Source organism: Danio rerio, chromosome 25, assembly GCF_049306965.1.
Source record: "Danio rerio strain Tuebingen ecotype United States chromosome 25, GRCz12tu, whole genome shotgun sequence".
NCBI lineage: Eukaryota > Metazoa > Chordata > Actinopteri > Cypriniformes > Danionidae > Danio > Danio rerio.
This window is the reverse complement of record NC_133200.1, coordinates 27,757,510-27,780,261: the sequence shown is the minus strand read 5'-3', so window position 1 is coordinate 27,780,261 and position 22,752 is coordinate 27,757,510. Positions and strand designations below refer to the sequence as shown.

The 22,752-nt window shown below is 34.9% G+C and overlaps 2 protein-coding genes across 2 annotated transcripts; one reads left to right on the top strand and one right to left on the bottom strand.

The window, feature by feature from the left end:
* The first annotated feature begins 2,151 nt into the window (after positions 1-2,151).
* LOC141380840 (uncharacterized) lies at positions 2,152-4,896 on the top strand. The gene is made up of 2 exons (XM_073942389.1): positions 2,152-3,059; positions 3,357-4,896. Exons 1-2 carry the CDS (start codon positions 2,157-2,159, stop codon positions 3,681-3,683), a joined length of 1,230 nt encoding a protein of 409 aa, XP_073798490.1. The 5' UTR covers positions 2,152-2,156; the 3' UTR covers positions 3,684-4,896.
* On the bottom strand, positions 4,036-10,678 carry LOC141380839 (uncharacterized). Its single transcript, XM_073942388.1, has 4 exons — positions 9,919-10,678; positions 9,376-9,798; positions 9,061-9,132; positions 4,036-5,997 (listed from the first exon to the last, which is right to left on the bottom strand). The coding sequence occupies exons 1-4, from the start codon at positions 10,660-10,662 to the stop codon at positions 4,909-4,911; spliced, it is 2,328 nt and encodes a 775-aa protein (XP_073798489.1). The 5' UTR covers positions 10,663-10,678; the 3' UTR covers positions 4,036-4,908.
* Between the last annotated feature and the right edge of the window lie 12,074 nt (positions 10,679-22,752).

Genomic DNA, 22,752 nt, shown 5'->3' with positions numbered 1-22,752 from the left:
CAATTCATGCACTGTTAAACATGTTAAAGCAAGTTGCAAGTGAAAATCTATGTCTCTGACTGAGTTTGCATTACTGCTTATTTTGACCTCTGCTGGCTCTGAAAAGCTCATTTTCAACGTTCAATTCAGAATGTGATAAAACCAGATCCAGCCATAAAATGCATCATTCTTTTTTGTTTTAGACAACATTTCATGCACTGTTAAACATGTTAAAGCAAGTTGCAGGTGAAAATTAATGTCTCTGACTGAGTTTGCATTACTGTGATTTGACCTCTCTGCTGGCTGAGATAAGCTCATTTTCAACGTCCAATTCAGAAAGTGATAAAAACAGATCCAGCCATAAAATGCACCATTCTTTTTTTGTTTTAGACAACATTTCATGCACTGTTAAACATGTTAAAGCAAGTTGCAAGTGAAAATCTGTCTCTGACTGAGTTTGCATTACTGCTTATTTTGACCTCTGCTGGCTCTGAAAAGCTCATTTTCAACGTTCAATTCAGAATGTGATAAAACCAGATCCAGCCATAAAATGCATCATTCTTTTTTGTTTTAGACAACAATTCATGCACTGTTAAACATATTAAAGCAAGTTGCAAGTGAAAATCTATGTCTCTGACTGAGTTTGCATTACTGTGATTTGACCTCTCTGCTGGCTGAGATAAGCTCATTTTCAACGTCCAATTCAGAAAGTGATAAAACAGATCCAGCCATAAAATGCATCATTCTTTTTTGTTTTAGACAACAATTCATGCATTGTTAAACATGTTAAAGCAAGTTGCAAGTGAAAATCTATGTCTCTGACTGAGTTTGCATTACTGCTTATTTTGACCTCTGCTGGCTCTGAAAAGCTCATTTTCAACGTTCAATTCAGAATGTGATAAAACCAGATCCAGCCATAAAATGCATCATTCTTTTTTGTTTTAGACAACAATTCATGCACTGTTAAACATGTTAAAGTAAGTTGCAAGTGAAAATCTATGTCTCTGACTGAGTTTGCATTACTGTGATTTGACCTCTCTGCTGGCTGAGATAAGCTCATTTTCAACGTCCAATTCAGAAAGTGATAAAAACAGATCCAGCCATAAAATGCATCATTCTTTTTTGTTTTAGACAACAATTCATGCACTGTTAAACATGTTAAAGCAAGTTGCAAGTGAAAATCTATGTCTCTGACTGAGTTTGCATTACTGCTTATTTTGACCTCTGCTGGCTCTGAAAAGCTCATTTTCAACGTTCAATTCAGAATGTGATAAAACCAGATCCAGCCATAAAATGCATCATTCTTTTTTGTTTTAGACAACAATTCATGCACTGTTAAACATGTTAAAGCAAGTTGCAAGTGAAAATCTATGTCTCTGACTGAGTTTGCATTACTGTGATTTGACCTCTCTGCTCGCTGAGATAAGCTCATTTTCAACGTCCAATTCAGAAAGTGATAAAAACAGATCCAGCCATAAAATGCACCATTCTTTTTTGTTTTAGACAACAATTCATGCATTGTTAAACATGTTAAAGCAAGTTGCAAGTGAAAATCTATGTCTCTGACTGAGTTTGCATTACTGCTTATTTTGACCTCTGCTGGCTTTGAAAAGCTCATTTTCAACGTTCAATTCAGAATGTGATAAAACCAGATCCAGCCATAAAATGCATCATTCTTTTTTGTTTTAGACAACAATTCATGCACTGTTAAACATGTTAAAGCAAGTTGCAAGTGAAAATCTATGTCTCTGACTGAGTTTGCATTACTGTGATTTGACCTCTCTGCTGGCTGAGATATACGGAACCCCGGAAGGGACGTAGTGGGGGAGAAAAAAAATGGGTGGGTGAAAAAAAAAATGGGTGAAAGAAAAAAAAATGGGTGGGAGGAAAATATATATTTCTAAGTTTTTTGCGTTCTCTCGCAAAGTTTTGCGTTCCCTCGCAAAGATGTTTTGCGTTATCTCGCAAAGATGTTTTGCGTTATCTCGCAAAGATGTTTTGCGTTCCCTCGCAAAGATGTTTTGCGTTCCCTCGCAAAGATGTTTTGCGTTCCCTCGCAAAGATGTTTTGCGTTATCTCGCAAAGATGTTTTGCGTTCCCTCGCAAAGTTGTTTTGCGTTCCCTCGCAAAGATGTTTTGCGTTCCCTCGCAAAGTTGTTTTGCGTTCCCTCGCAAAGATGTTTTGCGTTATCTCGCAAATAAACACTTTCTGTTCAAAACAACACTTCCTCTTTCTTCATTTTAGGCTCCTTGCGTTCACGATGGACGGCTTCATAGAGCTTTATTTTGAACTTGGGCTTAAGTATAAAGATATATGCTCAATGCTTAGTTTAAGGCACGGTTTTGATATAAGTGAAAGACATTTGAAAAGGATATTGCGCGAAAAAGGACTGTCTCGACGGAAAAGGTACTCTGCTTTAGCTGTTCTTGTTGATTTCATCCAAAATCAGCTGCAATTCTCTGGGCAACTTCATGGGTACCGATGGATGTACACGAAATGTAGAGAAAATGGTCTACGTGTGAGAAAAGAAGATGTGCGCTTTGTGCTGAAGGAACTGGACCCTGTAGGTGTTTCAGTGAGGAGAGCAAGACGGCTCAGGAGGCGCAACTACTTTGCTAAGGGACCAAACTTTATATGGCATTTGGACTCATACGATAAACTGAAACCATATGGTGTTTGTATAAATGGCTGTATTGATGGGTTTTCGCGTAAGATTATTTGGCTGAACGCGTACACAACCAGCAGTGATCCAAAACTTATTGGAGCATATTATATGGAAGCAGTGGAGCGTTTGGGAGGATGCCCTAGAGTTGTTAGGGGGGATCTTGGGACTGAAAATGGTCACGTTAGAGACTTTCAACGTTTTCTCTATGTAAGTCACGAAGATGAAAGCCTCGACAGCTATTTGGAAGGTGCAAGTACAGCTAATCAGAGGATTGAGCACTGGTGGGGTGTTCTGCGAAAGGAATGTGTGGAATTCTGGATTTCCCTGTTTGCTGATCTCAGAGACAAGGGATTCTTCGATGGAGGATTTTTGGACAAAAGTTTGCTCCAGTTCTGCTGCATGGGACTCATTCAAGTAAGTTTAAAGATGCATATATGTGTTTTAAGTATGAAACAAACTGAAAGTGATGTCATTACTCACCTCACGGAGTCCCAAACAACGCACACAAAATACAAAACCTATAATACAACAAAACGCTTATAATGACACAAAACGTTTATTATTTAGAATTTAATACACAATATGTTGATTTATTTGTCTGTAAAGTGTATTCTTATTTTTGTAATTTATTTATATGTAAAGTGAAAATTATAGTTGTTTTTATTATTAATAATTATAATATATATTTTTTATTCTTGTAACGTTTTAAAGGATGAGCTGGATGACACTGCACAGGTGTGGAATGCACACACAATTCGGCAATCGAAGAACATCAGCAGCCCCAGTGGTCGGCCCAATGTAATGTATGGACTGCCTGAACTGTACCAGACCAGAGACTTCCTCACCTCAGCTGACAGTGAAAGTATTCAGTTGTGCAAAAATGAATGCACTTTCCGACGCCCCATACCATGTGATCCAGATGTAAATAGCCTGTGTAATATTATCATGTTTGAGTCTCAGTTGAACGTTCCAAGAGATCCATTTCAAGCTGTGAATTTGTACATGCACTTAAGAGATACGATCAAGACATTGCTGTAAGTCCTTTATAACTAAAAGTTTACAAAGCCTGTAGACCAGGGGTGTCAAACTCAATTCCTCAAGAGCCGCAGCCCTGCACAGTTTAGTTCCAGCCCTGCTTCAACACACTTACCTGTAGGTTTTAAACAAGCCTGAATGACTCAATTAGTTTGATCTGGTGTGTTTAATAAGGGTTGGAACTAAACTTTGCTGGGCTGCGGCTCTCCAGGAATTGAGTTTGACATCCCTGCTGTAGACTTTCTCCTGGGCAACCCTGTAATATTGATGAATTGTTTAAAGTACTTAAATGTGTACTGTAGAGAGAACATTGATGTGTCTTGAAATGACAAACTCATTAAAAATGAAACAAACATTTGCATAATACTTTATTGTAAACAAAGCTGTATATAACAGGACAGAACATAAATAAAGATTAAAGATTCCAATAACTTTCCTTACTCACAATGTTGTATTGCAGTGAATAAAAAAATAAAAATAAAACATTTGTATAATTCCCAGTGTTGTTTCAATTAAAAAACAACTTTAAACTGTATTAAGGTAAATAATCAATATTTTAAAACTTTATAACTATTGAACGGCTATGGCTAAATCTGTCAATTTCAAACCTTTCGAATCTCTATAACCATGTAAACAGTTTAAACCTTTTAGAATAAACAAGGTTCAATTTCAAAAAACTTCTTACTAACAATTAAGTTCGAGAAAACGGAACACTAGTTAAAATTTCCATTGAAAAACTTTGAGCAGCACAAATATATTTAAATATATAATCTCAAATTGTTTACCCTTTTTTTAGAGAGAAAGTAATGCATACAAAACAATGCGTCTGTAATATTTGCTGCAATGAACTGTTAAAGTGAAATTATGCAAGAATACATACCACTTTGTCCACTTTATATGGATAAACTTCAATTTTATGCAATTAACCAAAATATGATTCAGAATTATTTCTACACTAACAATAATGACATTGCATCATATAAAGATTGTTTTAGCCAATCAATTCAAAATAAAAGTTTAATTTTCCTGACAATCAAATGAAAAACAAATTAATACTATATGGGGTGAATTCCAATCAATAGTTAAACAAAATATGAGTGTTCCTTTTCCCCATGGTATAAAAATCTACACAGGTACCACTGATACAGCTACCAACAGGTTAATAAAAGTTACAGATTGTTCCATAAATGTACCATGAACACAATAAACTATCCTGAAAAAAAAAAATTCACAGGATGTTCATTTCGAAGCAATCACTAGACAGAATGTTATCAAGCTCTGTGCGGAGGTCTGGGTATGAACTGTAAGTGTATGGCAAGTCAAGTGTAGCGCCACATGTATGAGCTACTGGCCTTCTGCTAAGGCCAGATTCAGCATTGAAGCTTACCTTGATCTGTTCAACACATATGACGGAAGAGCCAGTGCAGAACCGCAGAAATTTTTCTGCTTTGGTTTGGTCTGCGTTTCTGACATAACGTTGCAGATGATGGAATACCATCTGTTCTTTCTGAGACCGGACATCCTGTGTTGTTTGCAGTAGCTGCGCTACTTTTTTGCCAGTGGCCTTCTTTTTCTCGTACAGAGACACTAGACTTTTCTGGTCTGGTATTTTCAGCAGTGCCAATGGCATGTTTTTTGAGAAACAGTCTATTATGAACTTGGGCTCTTGAAGTATGGCTTTATGAGCCATTGTTTGGATGGCAATTTTCATATTTTGCAAGTTTTTAAAAGGGATTCTGTGAGAGCCCATTCTCGTGAAGAGGTCAAGCAAATCCTCTTCGTCTGATTCATCCAGCGTGCCCTCATAAGCCTTTGCAATGGCAGTTCGTTCTGTCAAAGAGAGGTAGTTGTGGAAAGATGACAACAATAACTCATCATCCACTGAGTCAATTCCATACATGCATGCTAGTATGAAAGCACTGGCAAGTCTCACAGGCAGTACACCAAGGTCAAGAAATCCTTTTACCCAGATCCGTCCTACTGCCTCCCATTCAGGTTCAGAGAAATCTGGTCTCAGTCTTGGAACACGCTCATCTTCCCCTTCACACTGCTCAAGAAACTGATCCCAGAATGCAGTGTAAACTTCTCTGGATACTCCAGCATCATCTACAGCAATCTCATTTACAAATTCCATTTTCAAAGTAGACTGAATTATGCTTCTGTCCATGAACACAGACAAAAGATCTTCTACCACCTTTACCCTGTGTATTAAAGCTTGCACTTCTGTTAGATTTGCAGAGTTTCCAAATGAAGAAGAAATTTGGTCTCTTAAATGGGATGGCAGACTGTCTGGGGTTGAAGGCATTTCGGAACCCATCTAGATGAAAGTAAAAATAAAAATATTTACGAAAAATATTTAAACTTTTTTTTTTAATTTCTGTATTCATAAGTATTCAAGCAATATGTATAGTAAAATGCTTTTCTAACCCTAATGTTGTTCTAAACTCTTTTGTGTCATTGTGTACTCTTTTTGATCATTTATATACTTATTTTAGTTAGATTTGGATGAGTATTTAGTGTAGTTCTAGGTTTTTCAATTGTCTTCAAAACATTTAATTTGCTGAAGATACAATGTAGTTGCATTTAAAAGCTGAGAACAGAAATTATCACTGGAGTAATGATTTAAGATATATTTTACACAAACAGTCGAGTAATCATTCCAGTCATATTCTATAAGCTGCCAATTTGCCAGACATTTTTAGACACAGGAGAAAAGTCACAGGTTTGGAGTGACATCTAATTTAGGAACAGCATTGACAATTAAAAATTTAATAATGATAATTTCAGGTTTTAGCTAGGTTTCAAAAGGTTGGTTCTTAGCCTATGCATTTTTAAATTATCTATAGTCTTTGACCTATACTAATTATATTCTGTATGCAATCGAAGGATTAATTACTCTCACTTTAAAATATGGGTAGCACTTAACAATAAGATTGTATTAGTTAATTGATTAGTTGACATGAATTAACAGTGAAAAACACATTTGTTAAACTATATTTTTATTGATGTTAACTAAACATGTTACTGTGTTATTTAGTTATTAGTTAATGCATTATTAACATAAAACGATGAACAAATATTTGTAACACATTAGATAATGTTTAAGTACTGTACCCTACAATAAAGTTTACAATTACCTTAACAAATGCTTTGTTATGATGTTAGTGAATCAAGAAACATGAATATCATGCAAGCAGATGTTTTACTTTTTTTTAATGCACCAAAACAGCAATGTTATTCATGTTTGTTGACTTTTTACTTACATGATTCAACACTAACAAAGCATAAGTAAAATGAATTAAGAACCTTATTGCAGTTTACCCTACTCCAACATTATCTAATGTGTTACTAACATCTGTTAATTATTTGTTCATGTTAACTTATGTGTTAACCGATGCATTAACTAACACATCAATATGTTTATAGTTTATATAAATTTAGTTTTGCTACATAGATGTGTTTCGCATTGTTAGGTCATGTTATCTGGCCCCGGAACAAATGCATTAGTGTGTGTAAAAGTACACATGTAACTGACGCAACTAATTAAGCTGTTAATGTAAAGATTATAACATGAGTAAGTTAACATTTATAAAGATTCTTTAACACTGAATGAAGACTTTGTTCACTATAAGTTAATGTTTAAAATTTAATTATACATTTATATACATTTAGTTAACATTAACAAAGATTAAGTAATGTTCAACAGATGTGATGCTTACTGTTAATGGATGTTAAATAATGCATTAATGAACATTAAGTAATACAACCTTATTGTAGAGTGTTACCAAAATATGCTATTCTTCATTTATTTGAAACTGCATGTACATTGAGGAAATGTTCATCATAGTACCAAAATAAAAAGACTCATAACTGATATTTTATGTACCGTATAGTACTGACCTGAAAAATAAATTTTCCAAATAAAAGACATTCACATACAGTGCTCAGCATAAATGAATGCATCCCCTGTTGAAAGCTAATATTTTTTATTAAATTGTCAGTGAATATAGACAATAGATATACGTTGGTCCATTTAAAGTAAACTTTTATTTACCTTTTATTATACAGTTATATCAATTAAAATAAAAGTTTAGTCACCTAAGATTTTTAGGAATAGGAAGAAAACACATTTTTTATAACAAGTTATTGCAACAAAACAACCACAACAATCTAACAAATAAATTCATGTTTATGTTTATCTTGATTTTTCCTGTTTATTAAAACTTTTATATGTTTCACAACATATTCAATTGGGTGTTCTAATTTTGAATTAATTTTGAAACGGTGATCTTACCTTTTTGTTTCATTAGTTTAAGTTTTGACTTTGGTACTGGCTAATAATGTTTATGAACATGTAAATATATTCTAAAGCATCCTAAACAAAATACGAATTAGATATAGATCTGTGAGGGGTGTACTCATTTTTGCTGGCCACTGTAATATTCACAAAAAATAAGCTGAATTTACAAAAATTACCGTTTAATGCACACTTACTTCCTAATACTCTGTGGTTTCCTGGACGTTCTACTTTTTTGCAATAATTTCGAGTCTCTTGTTTTACCTGAATTGTTCAATTGCCTGCTGTTCTTCAGAAATCCTTCAGAGATCACAACATCTTAGTTTTTCCAACAACTGTGTGCATTAGAACCCTTTCTAAAAATGACTGTATGATTTTAAATCCTTGTTTTTACACTGAGATATTCATATGTAACTGTTAAAGAATTCTTGTTAAAGAAATGCTCACTGATGCTTCATAAACAAAGAAAACAAAAAACGATGCTCTTAATACATGCTGTTTTCTCTGGAGTATCAGTGAGCATTTAAACATTCTGTAGTTGTCAGTAATTGCATATGTTTTTCTTTTATTTTAAAGATCAATCTATAAACCAGTCAACATTGGAAAGGGTTCAAATACACACATTGCTGAATCTGTGTGACCTCGAGGAATTCTCTGAATATCAAGCAGGCAGTTTAACTATTTAGCACAAAAAAGGCACTCAATAACATTCAGGATACAACACAATTTTAAATATAATGTATACATTTACGTACTACTTTCTCTCATGGACTTCAATGTATCTAAACTGTATATTAACTGCTTTTGTGTGACTTTTGTGTATACATAATTTTGTTTATCTTACTCAGGTCAGTACTTAATCGAAAAATGCAGTTTATATGAGCTCTCTTAGTGTTGTACAATAAATAGCATGTTTCAAGATTCTAAAAAGTAAAAAGTGTATGTAAACTTTTGATTTCAAGTGAAGCACATCTTGTTCATTTCATTTCAAATCCATTGTGTTGGTGTATAGAGCCTGATTATCTATGTTCTAAAGTGCTTACAAGAAAGGAAAACTTTAAAAACATGTTTTGTAAGTCATACCTGCAATACATGATGGCTGTTACTTAAGGGTAGTGATGGCTCCTCATTTTCAGCGTCAGTCAGCTCAGCATTCTGGATGAATTATATACCAAAAAAGAAAGTATGAAATTGTCACCAAAAAGTCTGTGTCAATATAGTTCAATGTTGTCAATTCTAATGTAACTTAATAAGCACAAAGCATAGTATATCTGATGTATTGTACCTATAATAATGCCCCTTAAGTTTATAAAAACTAAATCTAGTATAGTTTTAAGGCTTTAAATTTAAATATAACTTTTTTTTACAGAGACACTTTGCTAATCAGGATTACATTACCTCAATGATTTCCTCTCTCAGATCCCATGTTACTACAATTTCTTCATCTTCAATTCTGTTTCCAAGTTCATCCCCTTCCCTCCACTCAACTGTCTCTTCCATATCAAATCCAAGAGATTCAACTCTGTTGTTTTGTAATGGAGGGATCTGATTTGTCAAGTCAATCAATTCACAGTCTCTTTGAAAATCACAGTGCTCATGTAAATCCTGTGGACTTTTTGATTGCTGCAAACTGTAATTGAACAATTTACCAGTCTCCTCATCACTTGAGCTGCTTGCGACTCTTTGGACGACATGTGCTTTTTTGATATCATTCAAGAGTGAATGAAAGCAGTATGAAGTGCTAGGTGCATCTGCGGTAAAGCCACTTTGTGCAACATCCTCCAATTCCCCTGGTCTCTGGGTTTCTGTTGTCACTCGTCTCTGAGAAACAAAAAATTTACTAATATTACTAAACATAAACATTACACTAAATTACTAACATTTATTCTAAATCAAATCTTGAACAGCTCTGTTCTTAATCTATTTTTAAGTGCAAAATACCTTCTTGCTTTTTTCATTAGATGAAAGTCTATAATCCAGTAAGTGTGTGCTTGCATGATCAACATCACTATCACATCCATGCGATGACAATGATGCAGCAGGTCTTTCTGTATCACTGTCTGATCCATCCTGTCGTAATGAGTGGTCATTAAACCCATCTTTATCTTCTTCAGATAAAGATTCTTCGTCTGTGAGGTAAACCTCTTGTTTAGTGCAAATATAAAACCTCAACAATTTCAGCTTGGTTTGTTCATACAGATTTCCAACAGTACTGTCCAAAACAATTGGGTTTCTTTTGAAATCACAAACATGAAATGTGAAGTCTGCTTCTGGACCTTTTGGAGACTCCCCATTTGGAAAAAAAAGATTCTTTCCCATTTCCATTATTTGTTCAACAGTTGTCTCTTTTTGAACTGTCAAATGTCTTGTCCCACCACCATTATTGGTCCTCACTTGCTGGTATCCATTACGACCATAGTGAAGCCATCCAATTTCAATTCTCCTGGTGGTTCTTTCTGCAGATGAATTTTTGTTTCTTGCCATGGCATTCCTTTCCTTAGGGATAACACACCTTTTTCCTCGGAAAGTTTTAGATGAACCAAGTTTCCTTGCTTCAATTTTGTCTCTCAGGTTCTTTAAAAGGGATTCTTTATCAGAGGAGGCTGCTGTTTGTTGACAGAAGGAGACGATAGCTAGTCGGTCACCATATGAACTAACATACTTTGCCATTTGCTCATCAGTCATGACAGACAGCACAGACTTGTCAATCTGAAAAAGCGGTGATTGAAGATTTAATTTAATATATGGGTGGCTTTTGAAAGAACATGAATTTATGCACTAAAACTTTATAAATATAAAAAATGTGTATATTGCAATGTTTATTATTTTAATCATTTACAAAAAATGTTTTAATTACTTCACAAGACATAGTTCTAGAATGAAGTTAATTATTAATATTGAGGGTACAGTTAATCTATATAGACAATACCTACTTGCAGTTCCTGTTAAGTGAATCTGTTAGCATATTTTTGAACAGCCACGGTTGTATTTATGTTATTGTGGAATAAATGTATGTTCGGTTATGTAAAGTTTCAAAAGGACAGTTCTAAATAAAACAAGGTAATATAATCATTTTAATTATGTGCAAACTTACACAGACATAGAACCTAAATGACACCTTTATTAATATCTGTGTAATAAATGTGGCCATATTTAAGGATATTATTAAATGTTTACATATACAGGGATACACGTTACAGGGTTGTGTATGTTGTTAACGTAATTGCTAAAACTTGCTTTTAATGAAACATTACTAACCTTGTCCCTTTTCATGAGAATGATGTCCTGTTCTGGGACGTCTCTTGACCTCAAAAACTGTTGTAGATCATCCTCCATCATAGAGCTACAACAATTAGCGCTAGCTGCGTCTCCGTTGTGATGAGATGACAATCAATCACATAAAAGTTTAAGTTAGTTTAACTTACTCAAAGGATCTTCCACGCAATCCAATCAAAAAGAGTTTAATATGATAACTCACCGCAAAAGTATGACCTTTCTCCGATCCAACTGCGGAGTGTTAACATTCAAGATCATTAAAGTGAAGTGATGTTGACGCTGTGCAAGTGCAAACACCAAATGAAAACAACCGCGAACAAGTGTCTCGTGAGAATACACGTCTCGCGGGCGAACATAAAACAACTTTGCGAGATAACGCAAAACATCTTTGCGAGGGAACGCAAAACATCTTTGCGAGATAACGCAAAACATCTTTGCGAGGGAACGCAAAACATCTTTGCGAGATAACGCAAAACATCTTTGCGAGGGAACGCAAAACAACTTTGCGAGATAACGCAAAACATCTTTGCGAGGGAACGCAAAACAACTTTGCGAGGGAACGCAAAACATCTTTGCGAGATAACGCAAAACATCTTTGCGAGGGAACGCAAAACATCTTTGCGAGATAACGCAAAACATCTTTGCGAGGGAACGCAAAACATCTTTGCGAGGGAACGCAAAACTTTGCGAGAGAACGCAAAAAACTTAGAAATATATATTTTCCTCCCACCCATTTTTTTTTTCTTTCACCCATTTTTTTTTTCACCCACCCATTTTTTTTCTCCCCCACTACGTCCCTTCCGGGGTTCCGTAGAGATAAGCTCATTTTCAACGTGCAATTCAGAAAGTGATAAAACAGATCCAGCCATAAAATGCATAATTCTTTTTTGTTTTAGACAACAATTCATGCACTGTTAAACATGTTAAAGCAAGTTGCAAGTGAAAATCTATGTCTCTGACTGAGTTTGCATTACTGTGATTTGACCTCTCTGCTGGCTGAGATAAGCTCATTTTCAACGTCCAATTCAGAAAGTGATAAAACAGATCCAGCCATAAAATGCATCATTCTTTTTTGTTTTAGACAACAATTCATGCACTGTTAAACATGTTAAAGCAAGTTGCAAGTGAAAATCTATGTCTCTGACTGAGTTTGCATTACTGCTTATTTTGACCTCTGCTGGCTCTGAAAAGCTCATTTTCAACATTCAATTCAGAATGTGATAAAACCAGATCCAGCCATAAAATGCATCATTCTTTTTTGTTTTAGACAACAATTCATGCACTGTTAAACATGTTAAAGCAAGTTGCAAGTGAAAATCTATGTCTCTGACTGAGTTTGCATTACTGTGATTTGACCTCTCTGCTGGCTGAGATAAGCTCATTTTCAACGTCCAATTCAGAAAGTGATAAAACAGATCCAGCCATAAAATGCATCATTCTTTTTTGTTTTAAACAACAATTCATGCACTGTTAAACATGTTAAAGCAAGTTGCAAGTGAAAATCTATGTCTCTGACTGAGTTTGCATTACTGCTTATTTTGACCTCTGCTGGCTCTGAAAAGCTCATTTTCAACGTTCAATTCAGAATGTGATAAAACCAGATCCAGCCATAAAATGCATCATTCTTTTTTGTTTTAGACAACAATTCATGCACTGTTAAACATGTTAAAGCAAGTTGCAAGTGAAAATCTATGTCTCTGACTGAGTTTGCATTACTGTGATTTGACCTCTCTGCTGGCTGAGATAAGCTCATTTTCAACGTCCAATTCAGAAAGTGATAAAACAGATCCAGCCATAAAATGCATCATTCTTTTTTGTTTTAGACAACAATTCATGCACTGTTAAACATGTTAAAGCAAGTTGCAAGTGAAAATCTATGTCTCTGACTGAGTTTGCATTACTGTGATTTGACCTCTCTGCTGGCTGAGATAAGCTCATTTTCAACGTCCAATTCAGAAAGTGATAAAACCAGATCCAGCCATAAAATGCATCATTCTTTTTTGTTTTAGACAACAATTCATGCACTGTTAAACATGTTAAAGCAAGTTGCAAGTGAAAATCTATGTCTCTGACTGAGTTTGCATTACTGTGATTTGACCTCTCTGCTGGCTGAGATAAGCTCATTTTCAACGTCCAATTCAGAAAGTGATAAAACAGATCCAGCCATAAAATGCATCATTCTTTTTTGTTTTAGACAACAATTCATGCACTGTTAAACATGTTAAAGCAAGTTGCAAGTGAAAATCTATGTCTCTGACTGAGTTTGCATTACTGTGATTTGACCTCTCTGCTGGCTGAGATAAGCTCATTTTCAACGTCCAATTCAGAAAGTGATAAAACAGATCCAGCCATAAAATGCATCATTCTTTTTTGTTTTAGACAACATTTCATGCACTGTTAAACATGTTAAAGCAAGTTGCAGGTGAAAATTAATGTCTCTGACTGAGTTTGCATTACTGTGATTTGACCTCTCTGCTCGCTGAGATAAGCTCATTTTCAACGTCCAATTCAGAAAGTGATAAAACAGATCCAGCCATAAAATGCATCATTCTTTTTTGTTTTAGACAACAATTCATGCATTGTTAAACATGTTAAAGCAAGTTGCAAGTGAAAATCTATGTCTCTGACTGAGTTTGCATTACTGCTTATTTTGACCTCTGCTGGCTCTGAAAAGCTCATTTTCAACATTCAATTCAGAATGTGATAAAACCAGATCCAGCCATAAAATGCATCATTCTTTTTTGTTTTAGACAACAATTCATGCACTGTTAAACATGTTAAAGCAAGTTGCAAGTGAAAATCTATGTCTCTGACTGAGTTTGCATTACTGTGATTTGACCTCTCTGCTGGCTGAGATAAGCTCATTTTCATCGTGCAATTCAGAAAGTGATAAAACAGATCCAGCCATAAAATGCATCATTCTTTTTTGTTTTAGACAACAATTCATGCATTGTTAAACATGTTAAAGCAAGTTGCAAGTGAAAATCTATGTCTCTGACTGAGTTTGCATTACTGTGATTTGACCTCTCTGCTGGCTGAGATAAGCTCATTTTCAACGTGCAATTCAGAAAGTGATAAAAACAGATCCAGCCATAAAATGCATCATTCTTTTTTGTTTTAGACAACAATTCATGCTCTGTTAAACATGTTAAAGCAAGTTGCAAGTGAAAATCTATGTCTCTGACTGAGTTTGCATTACTGTGATTTGACCTCTCTGCTGGCTGAGATAAGCTCATTTTCAACGTGCAATTCAGAAAGTGATAAAACAGATCCAGCCATAAAATGCATCATTCTTTTTTGTTTTAGACAACAATTCATGCACTGTTAAACATGTTAAAGCAAGTTGCAAGTGAAAATCTATGTCTCTGACTGAGTTTGCATTACTGCTTATTTTGACCTCTGCTGGCTCTGAAAAGCTCATTTTCAACGTTCAATTCAGAATGTGATAAAACCAGATCCAGCCATAAAATGCATCATTCTTTTTTGTTTTAGACAACATTTCATGCACTGTTAAACATGTTAAAGCAAGTTGCAGGTGAAAATTAATGTCTCTGACTGAGTTTGCATTACTGTGATTTGACCTCTCTGCTGGCTGAGATAAGCTCATTTTCAACGTCCAATTCAGAAAGTGATAAAAACAGATCCAGCCATAAAATGCACCATTCTTTTTTGTTTTAGACAACATTTCATGCACTGTTAAACATGTTAAAGCAAGTTGCAAGTGAAAATCTGTCTCTGACTGAGTTTGCATTACTGCTTATTTTGACCTCTGCTGGCTCTGAAAAGCTCATTTTCAACGTTCAATTCAGAATGTGATAAAACCAGATCCAGCCATAAAATGCATCATTCTTTTTTGTTTTAGACAACAATTCATGCACTGTTAAACATATTAAAGCAAGTTGCAAGTGAAAATCTATGTCTCTGACTGAGTTTGCATTACTGTGATTTGACCTCTCTGCTGGCTGAGATAAGCTCATTTTCAACGTCCAATTCAGAAAGTGATAAAACAGATCCAGCCATAAAATGCATCATTCTTTTTTGTTTTAGACAACAATTCATGCATTGTTAAACATGTTAAAGCAAGTTGCAAGTGAAAATCTATGTCTCTGACTGAGTTTGCATTACTGCTTATTTTGACCTCTGCTGGCTCTGAAAAGCTCATTTTCAACGTTCAATTCAGAATGTGATAAAACCAGATCCAGCCATAAAATGCATCATTCTTTTTTGTTTTAGACAACAATTCATGCACTGTTAAACATGTTAAAGTAAGTTGCAAGTGAAAATCTATGTCTCTGACTGAGTTTGCATTACTGTGATTTGACCTCTCTGCTGGCTGAGATAAGCTCATTTTCAACGTCCAATTCAGAAAGTGATAAAAACAGATCCAGCCATAAAATGCATCATTCTTTTTTGTTTTAGACAACAATTCATGCACTGTTAAACATGTTAAAGCAAGTTGCAAGTGAAAATCTATGTCTCTGACTGAGTTTGCATTACTGCTTATTTTGACCTCTGCTGGCTCTGAAAAGCTCATTTTCAACGTTCAATTCAGAATGTGATAAAACCAGATCCAGCCATAAAATGCATCATTCTTTTTTGTTTTAGACAACAATTCATGCACTGTTAAACATGTTAAAGCAAGTTGCAAGTGAAAATCTATGTCTCTGACTGAGTTTGCATTACTGTGATTTGACCTCTCTGCTCGCTGAGATAAGCTCATTTTCAACGTCCAATTCAGAAAGTGATAAAAACAGATCCAGCCATAAAATGCACCATTCTTTTTTGTTTTAGACAACAATTCATGCATTGTTAAACATGTTAAAGCAAGTTGCAAGTGAAAATCTATGTCTCTGACTGAGTTTGCATTACTGCTTATTTTGACCTCTGCTGGCTTTGAAAAGCTCATTTTCAACGTTCAATTCAGAATGTGATAAAACCAGATCCAGCCATAAAATGCATCATTCTTTTTTGTTTTAGACAACAATTCATGCACTGTTAAACATGTTAAAGCAAGTTGCAAGTGAAAATCTATGTCTCTGACTGAGTTTGCATTACTGTGATTTGACCTCTCTGCTGGCTGAGATAAGCTCATTTTCAACGTGCAATTCAGAAAGTGATAAAACAGATCCAGCCATAAAATGCATAATTCTTTTTTGTTTTAGACAACAATTCATGCACTGTTAAACATGTTAAAGCAAGTTGCAAGTGAAAATCTATGTCTCTGACTGAGTTTGCATTACTGTGATTTGACCTCTCTGCTGGCTGAGATAAGCTCATTTTCAACGTCCAATTCAGAAAGTGATAAAAACAGATCCAGCCATAAAATGCACCATTCTTTTTTGTTTTAGACAACAATTCATGCATTGTTAAACATGTTAAAGCAAGTTGCAAGTGAAAATCTATGTCTCTGACTGAGTTTGCATTACTGCTTATTTTGACCTCTGCTGGCTTTGAAAAGCTCATTTTCAACGTTCAATTCAGAATGTGATAAAACCAGATCCAGCCATAAAATGCATCATTCTTTTTTGTTTTAGACAACAATTCATGCACTGTTAAACATGTTAAAGCAAGTTGCAAGTGAAAATCTATGTCTCTGACTGAGTTTGCATTACTGTGATTTGACCTCTCTGCTGGCTGAGATAAGCTCATTTTCAACGTGCAATTCAGAAAGTGATAAAACAGATCCAGCCATAAAATGCATAATTCTTTTTTGTTTTAGACAACAATTCATGCACTGTTAAACATGTTAAAGCAAGTTGCAAGTGAAAATCTATGTCTCTGACTGAGTTTGCATTACTGTGATTTGACCTCTCTGCTGGCTGAGATAAGCTCATTTTCAACGTCCAATTCAGAAAGTGATAAAACAGATCCAGCCATAAAATGCATCATTCTTTTTTGTTTTAGACAACAATTCATGCACTGTTAAACATGTTAAAGCAAGTTGCAAGTGAAAATCTATGTCTCTGACTGAGTTTGCATTACTGCTTATTTTGACCTCTGCTGGCTCTGAAAAGCTCATTTTCAACATTCAATTCAGAATGTGATAAAACCAGATCCAGCCATAAAATGCATCATTCTTTTTTGTTTTAGACAACAATTCATGCACTGTTAAACATGTTAAAGCAAGTTGCAAGTGAAAATCTATGTCTCTGACTGAGTTTGCATTACTGTGATTTGACCTCTCTGCTGGCTGAGATAAGCTCATTTTCAACGTCCAATTCAGAAAGTGATAAAACAGATCCAGCCATAAAATGCATCATTCTTTTTTGTTTTAAACAACAATTCATGCACTGTTAAACATGTTAAAGCAAGTTGCAAGTGAAAATCTATGTCTCTGACTGAGTTTGCATTACTGCTTATTTTGACCTCTGCTGGCTCTGAAAAGCTCATTTTCAACGTTCAATTCAGAATGTGATAAAACCAGATCCAGCCATAAAATGCATCATTCTTTTTTGTTTTAGACAACAATTCATGCACTGTTAAACATGTTAAAGCAAGTTGCAAGTGAAAATCTATGTCTCTGACTGAGTTTGCATTACTGTGATTTGACCTCTCTGCTGGCTGAGATAAGCTCATTTTCAACGTCCAATTCAGAAAGTGATAAAACAGATCCAGCCATAAAATGCATCATTCTTTTTTGTTTTAGACAACAATTCATGCACTGTTAAACATGTTAAAGCAAGTTGCAAGTGAAAATCTATGTCTCTGACTGAGTTTGCATTACTGTGATTTGACCTCTCTGCTGGCTGAGATAAGCTCATTTTCAACGTCCAATTCAGAAAGTGATAAAACCAGATCCAGCCATAAAATGCATCATTCTTTTTTGTTTTAGACAACAATTCATGCACTGTTAAACATGTTAAAGCAAGTTGCAAGTGAAAATCTATGTCTCTGACTGAGTTTGCATTACTGTGATTTGACCTCTCTGCTGGCTGAGATAAGCTCATTTTCAACGTCCAATTCAGAAAGTGATAAAACAGATCCAGCCATAAAATGCATCATTCTTTTTTGTTTTAGACAACAATTCATGCACTGTTAAACATGTTAAAGCAAGTTGCAAGTGAAAATCTATGTCTCTGACTGAGTTTGCATTACTGTGATTTGACCTCTCTGCTGGCTGAGATAAGCTCATTTTCAACGTCCAATTCAGAAAGTGATAAAACAGATCCAGCCATAAAATGCATCATTCTTTTTTGTTTTAGACAACATTTCATGCACTGTTAAACATGTTAAAGCAAGTTGCAGGTGAAAATTAATGTCTCTGACTGAGTTTGCATTACTGTGATTTGACCTCTCTGCTCGCTGAGATAAGCTCATTTTCAACGTCCAATTCAGAAAGTGATAAAACAGATCCAGCCATAAAATGCATCATTCTTTTTTGTTTTAGACAACAATTCATGCATTGTTAAACATGTTAAAGCAAGTTGCAAGTGAAAATCTATGTCTCTGACTGAGTTTGCATTACTGCTTATTTTGACCTCTGCTGGCTTTGAAAAGCTCATTTTCAACGTTCAATTCAGAATGTGATAAAACCAGATCCAGCCATAAAATGCATCATTCTTTTTTGTTTTAGACAACAATTCATGCACTGTTAAACATGTTAAAGCAAGTTGCAAGTGAAAATCTATGTCTCTGACTGAGTTTGCATTACTGTGATTTGACCTCTCTGCTGGCTGAGATAAGCTCATTTTCAACGTGCAATTCAGAAAGTGATAAAACAGATCCAGCCATAAAATGCATAATTCTTTTTTGTTTTAGACAACAATTCATGCACTGTTAAACATGTTAAAGCAAGTTGCAAGTGAAAATCTATGTCTCTGACTGAGTTTGCATTACTGTGATTTGACCTCTCTGCTGGCTGAGATAAGCTCATTTTCAACGTCCAATTCAGAAAGTGATAAAAACAGATCCAGCCATAAAATGCACCATTCTTTTTTGTTTTAGACAACAATTCATGCATTGTTAAACATGTTAAAGCAAGTTGCAAGTGAAAATCTATGTCTCTGACTGAGTTTGCATTACTGCTTATTTTGACCTCTGCTGGCTTTGAAAAGCTCATTTTCAACGTTCAATTCAGAATGTGATAAAACCAGATCCAGCCATAAAATGCATCATTCTTTTTTGTTTTAGACAACAATTCATGCACTGTTAAACATGTTAAAGCAAGTTGCAAGTGAAAATCTATGTCTCTGACTGAGTTTGCATTACTGTGATTTGACCTCTCTGCTGGCTGAGATAAGCTCATTTTCAACGTGCAATTCAGAAAGTGATAAAACAGATCCAGCCATAAAATGCATAATTCTTTTTTGTTTTAGACAACAATTCATGCACTGTTAAACATGTTAAAGCAAGTTGCAAGTGAAAATCTATGTCTCTGACTGAGTTTGCATTACTGTGATTTGACCTCTCTGCTGGCTGAGATAAGCTCATTTTCAACGTCCAATTCAGAAAGTGATAAAACAGATCCAGCCATAAAATGCATCATTCTTTTTTGTTTTAGACAACAATTCATGCACTGTTAAACATGTTAAAGCAAGTTGCAAGTGAAAATCTATGTCTCTGACTGAGTTTGCATTACTGCTTATTTTGACCTCTGCTGGCTCTGAAAAGCTCATTTTCAACATTCAATTCAGAATGTGATAAAACCAGATCCAGCCATAAAATGCATCATTCTTTTTTGTTTTAGACAACAATTCATGCACTGTTAAACATGTTAAAGCAAGTTGCAAGTGAAAATCTATGTCTCTGACTGAGTTTGCATTACTGTGATTTGACCTCTCTGCTGGCTGAGATAAGCTCATTTTCAACGTCCAATTCAGAAAGTGATAAAACAGATCCAGCCATAAAATGCATCATTCTTTTTTGTTTTAAACAACAATTCATGCACTGTTAAACATGTTAAAGCAAGTTGCAAGTGAAAATCTATGTCTCTGACTGAGTTTGCATTACTGCTTATTTTGACCTCTGCTGGCTCTGAAAAGCTCATTTTCAACGTTCAATTCAGAATGTGATAAAACCAGATCCAGCCATAAAATGCATCATTCTTTTTTGTTTTAGACAACAATTCATGCACTGTTAAACATGTTAAAGCAAGTTGCAAGTGAAAATCTATGTCTCTGACTGAGTTTGCATTACTGTGATTTGACCTCTCTGCTGGCTGAGATAAGCTCATTTTCAACGTCCAATTCAGAAAGTGATAAAACAGATCCAGCCATAAAATGCATCATTCTTTTTTGTTTTAGACAACAATTCATGCACTGTTAAACATGTTAAAGCAAGTTGCAAGTGAAAATCTATGTCTCTGACTGAGTTTGCATTACTGTGATTTGACCTCTCTGCTGGCTGAGATAAGCTCATTTTCAACGTCCAATTCAGAAAGTGATAAAACCAGATCCAGCCATAAAATGCATCATTCTTTTTTGTTTTAGACAACAATTCATGCACTGTTAAACATGTTAAAGCAAGTTGCAAGTGAAAATCTATGTCTCTGACTGAGTTTGCATTACTGTGATTTGACCTCTCTGCTGGCTGAGATAAGCTCATTTTCAACGTCCAATTCAGAAAGTGATAAAACAGATCCAGCCATAAAATGCATCATTCTTTTTTGTTTTAGACAACAATTCATGCACTGTTAAACATGTTAAAGCAAGTTGCAAGTGAAAATCTATGTCTCTGACTGAGTTTGCATTACTGTGATTTGACCTCTCTGCTGGCTGAGATAAGCTCATTTTCAACGTCCAATTCAGAAAGTGATAAAACAGATCCAGCCATAAAATGCATCATTCTTTTTTGTTTTAGACAACATTTCATGCACTGTTAAACATGTTAAAGCAAGTTGCAGGTGAAAATTAATGTCTCTGACTGAGTTTGCATTACTGTGATTTGACCTCTCTGCTCGCTGAGATAAGCTCATTTTCAACGTCCAATTCAGAAAGTGATAAAACAGATCCAGCCATAAAATGCATCATTCTTTTTTGTTTTAGACAACAATTCATGCATTGTTAAACATGTTAAAGCAAGTTGCAAGTGAAAATCTATGTCTCTGACTGAGTTTGCATTACTGCTTATTTTGACCTCTGCTGGCTCTGAAAAGCTCATTTTCAACATTCAATTCAGAATGTGATAAAACCAGATCCAGCCATAAAATGCATCATTCTTTTTTGTTTTAGACAACAATTCATGCACTGTTAAACATGTTAAAGCAAGTTGCAAGTGAAAATCTATGTCTCTGACTGAGTTTGCATTACTGTGATTTGACCTCTCTGCTGGCTGAGATAAGCTCATTTTCATCGTGCAATTCAGAAAGTGATAAAACAGATCCAGCCATAAAATGCATCATTCTTTTTTGTTTTAGACAACAATTCATGCATTGTTAAACATGTTAAAGCAAGTTGCAAGTGAAAATCTATGTCTCTGACTGAGTTTGCATTACTGTGATTTGACCTCTCTGCTGGCTGAGATAAGCTCATTTTCAACTTGCAATTCAGAAAGTGATAAAAACAGATCCAGCCATAAAATGCATCATTCTTTTTTGTTTTAGACAACAATTCATGCTCTGTTAAACATGTTAAAGCAAGTTGCAAGTGAAAATCTATGTCTCTGACTGAGTTTGCATTACTGTGATTTGACCTCTCTGCTGGCTGAGATAAGCTCATTTTCAACGTGCAATTCAGAAAGTGATAAAACAGATCCAGCCATAAAATGCATCATTCTTTTTTGTTTTAGACAACAATTCATGCACTGTTAAACATGTTAAAGCAAGTTGCAAGTGAAAATCTATGTCTCTGACTGAGTTTGCATTACTGCTTATTTTGACCTCTGCTGGCTCTGAAAAGCTCATTTTCAACGTTCAATTCAGAATGTGATAAAACCAGATCCAGCCATAAAATGCATCATTCTTTTTTGTTTTAGACAACATTTCATGCACTGTTAAACATGTTAAAGCAAGTTGCAGGTGAAAATTAATGTCTCTGACTGAGTTTGCATTACTGTGATTTGACCTCTCTGCTGGCTGAGATAAGCTCATTTTCAACGTCCAATTCAGAAAGTGATAAAAACAGATCCAGCCATAAAATGCACCATTCTTTTTTGTTTTAGACAACATTTCATGCACTGTTAAACATGTTAAAGCAAGTTGCAAGTGAAAATCTGTCTCTGACTGAGTTTGCATTACTGCTTATTTTGACCTCTGCTGGCTCTGAAAAGCTCATTTTCAACGTTCAATTCAGAATGTGATAAAACCAGATCCAGCCATAAAATGCATCATTCTTTTTTGTTTTAGACAACAATTCATGCACTGTTAAACATATTAAAGCAAGTTGCAAGTGAAAATCTATGTCTCTGACTGAGTTTGCATTACTGTGATTTGACCTCTCTGCTGGCTGAGATAAGCTCATTTTCAACGTCCAATTCAGAAAGTGATAAAACAGATCCAGCCATAAAATGCATCATTCTTTTTTGTTTTAGACAACAATTCATGCATTGTTAAACATGTTAAAG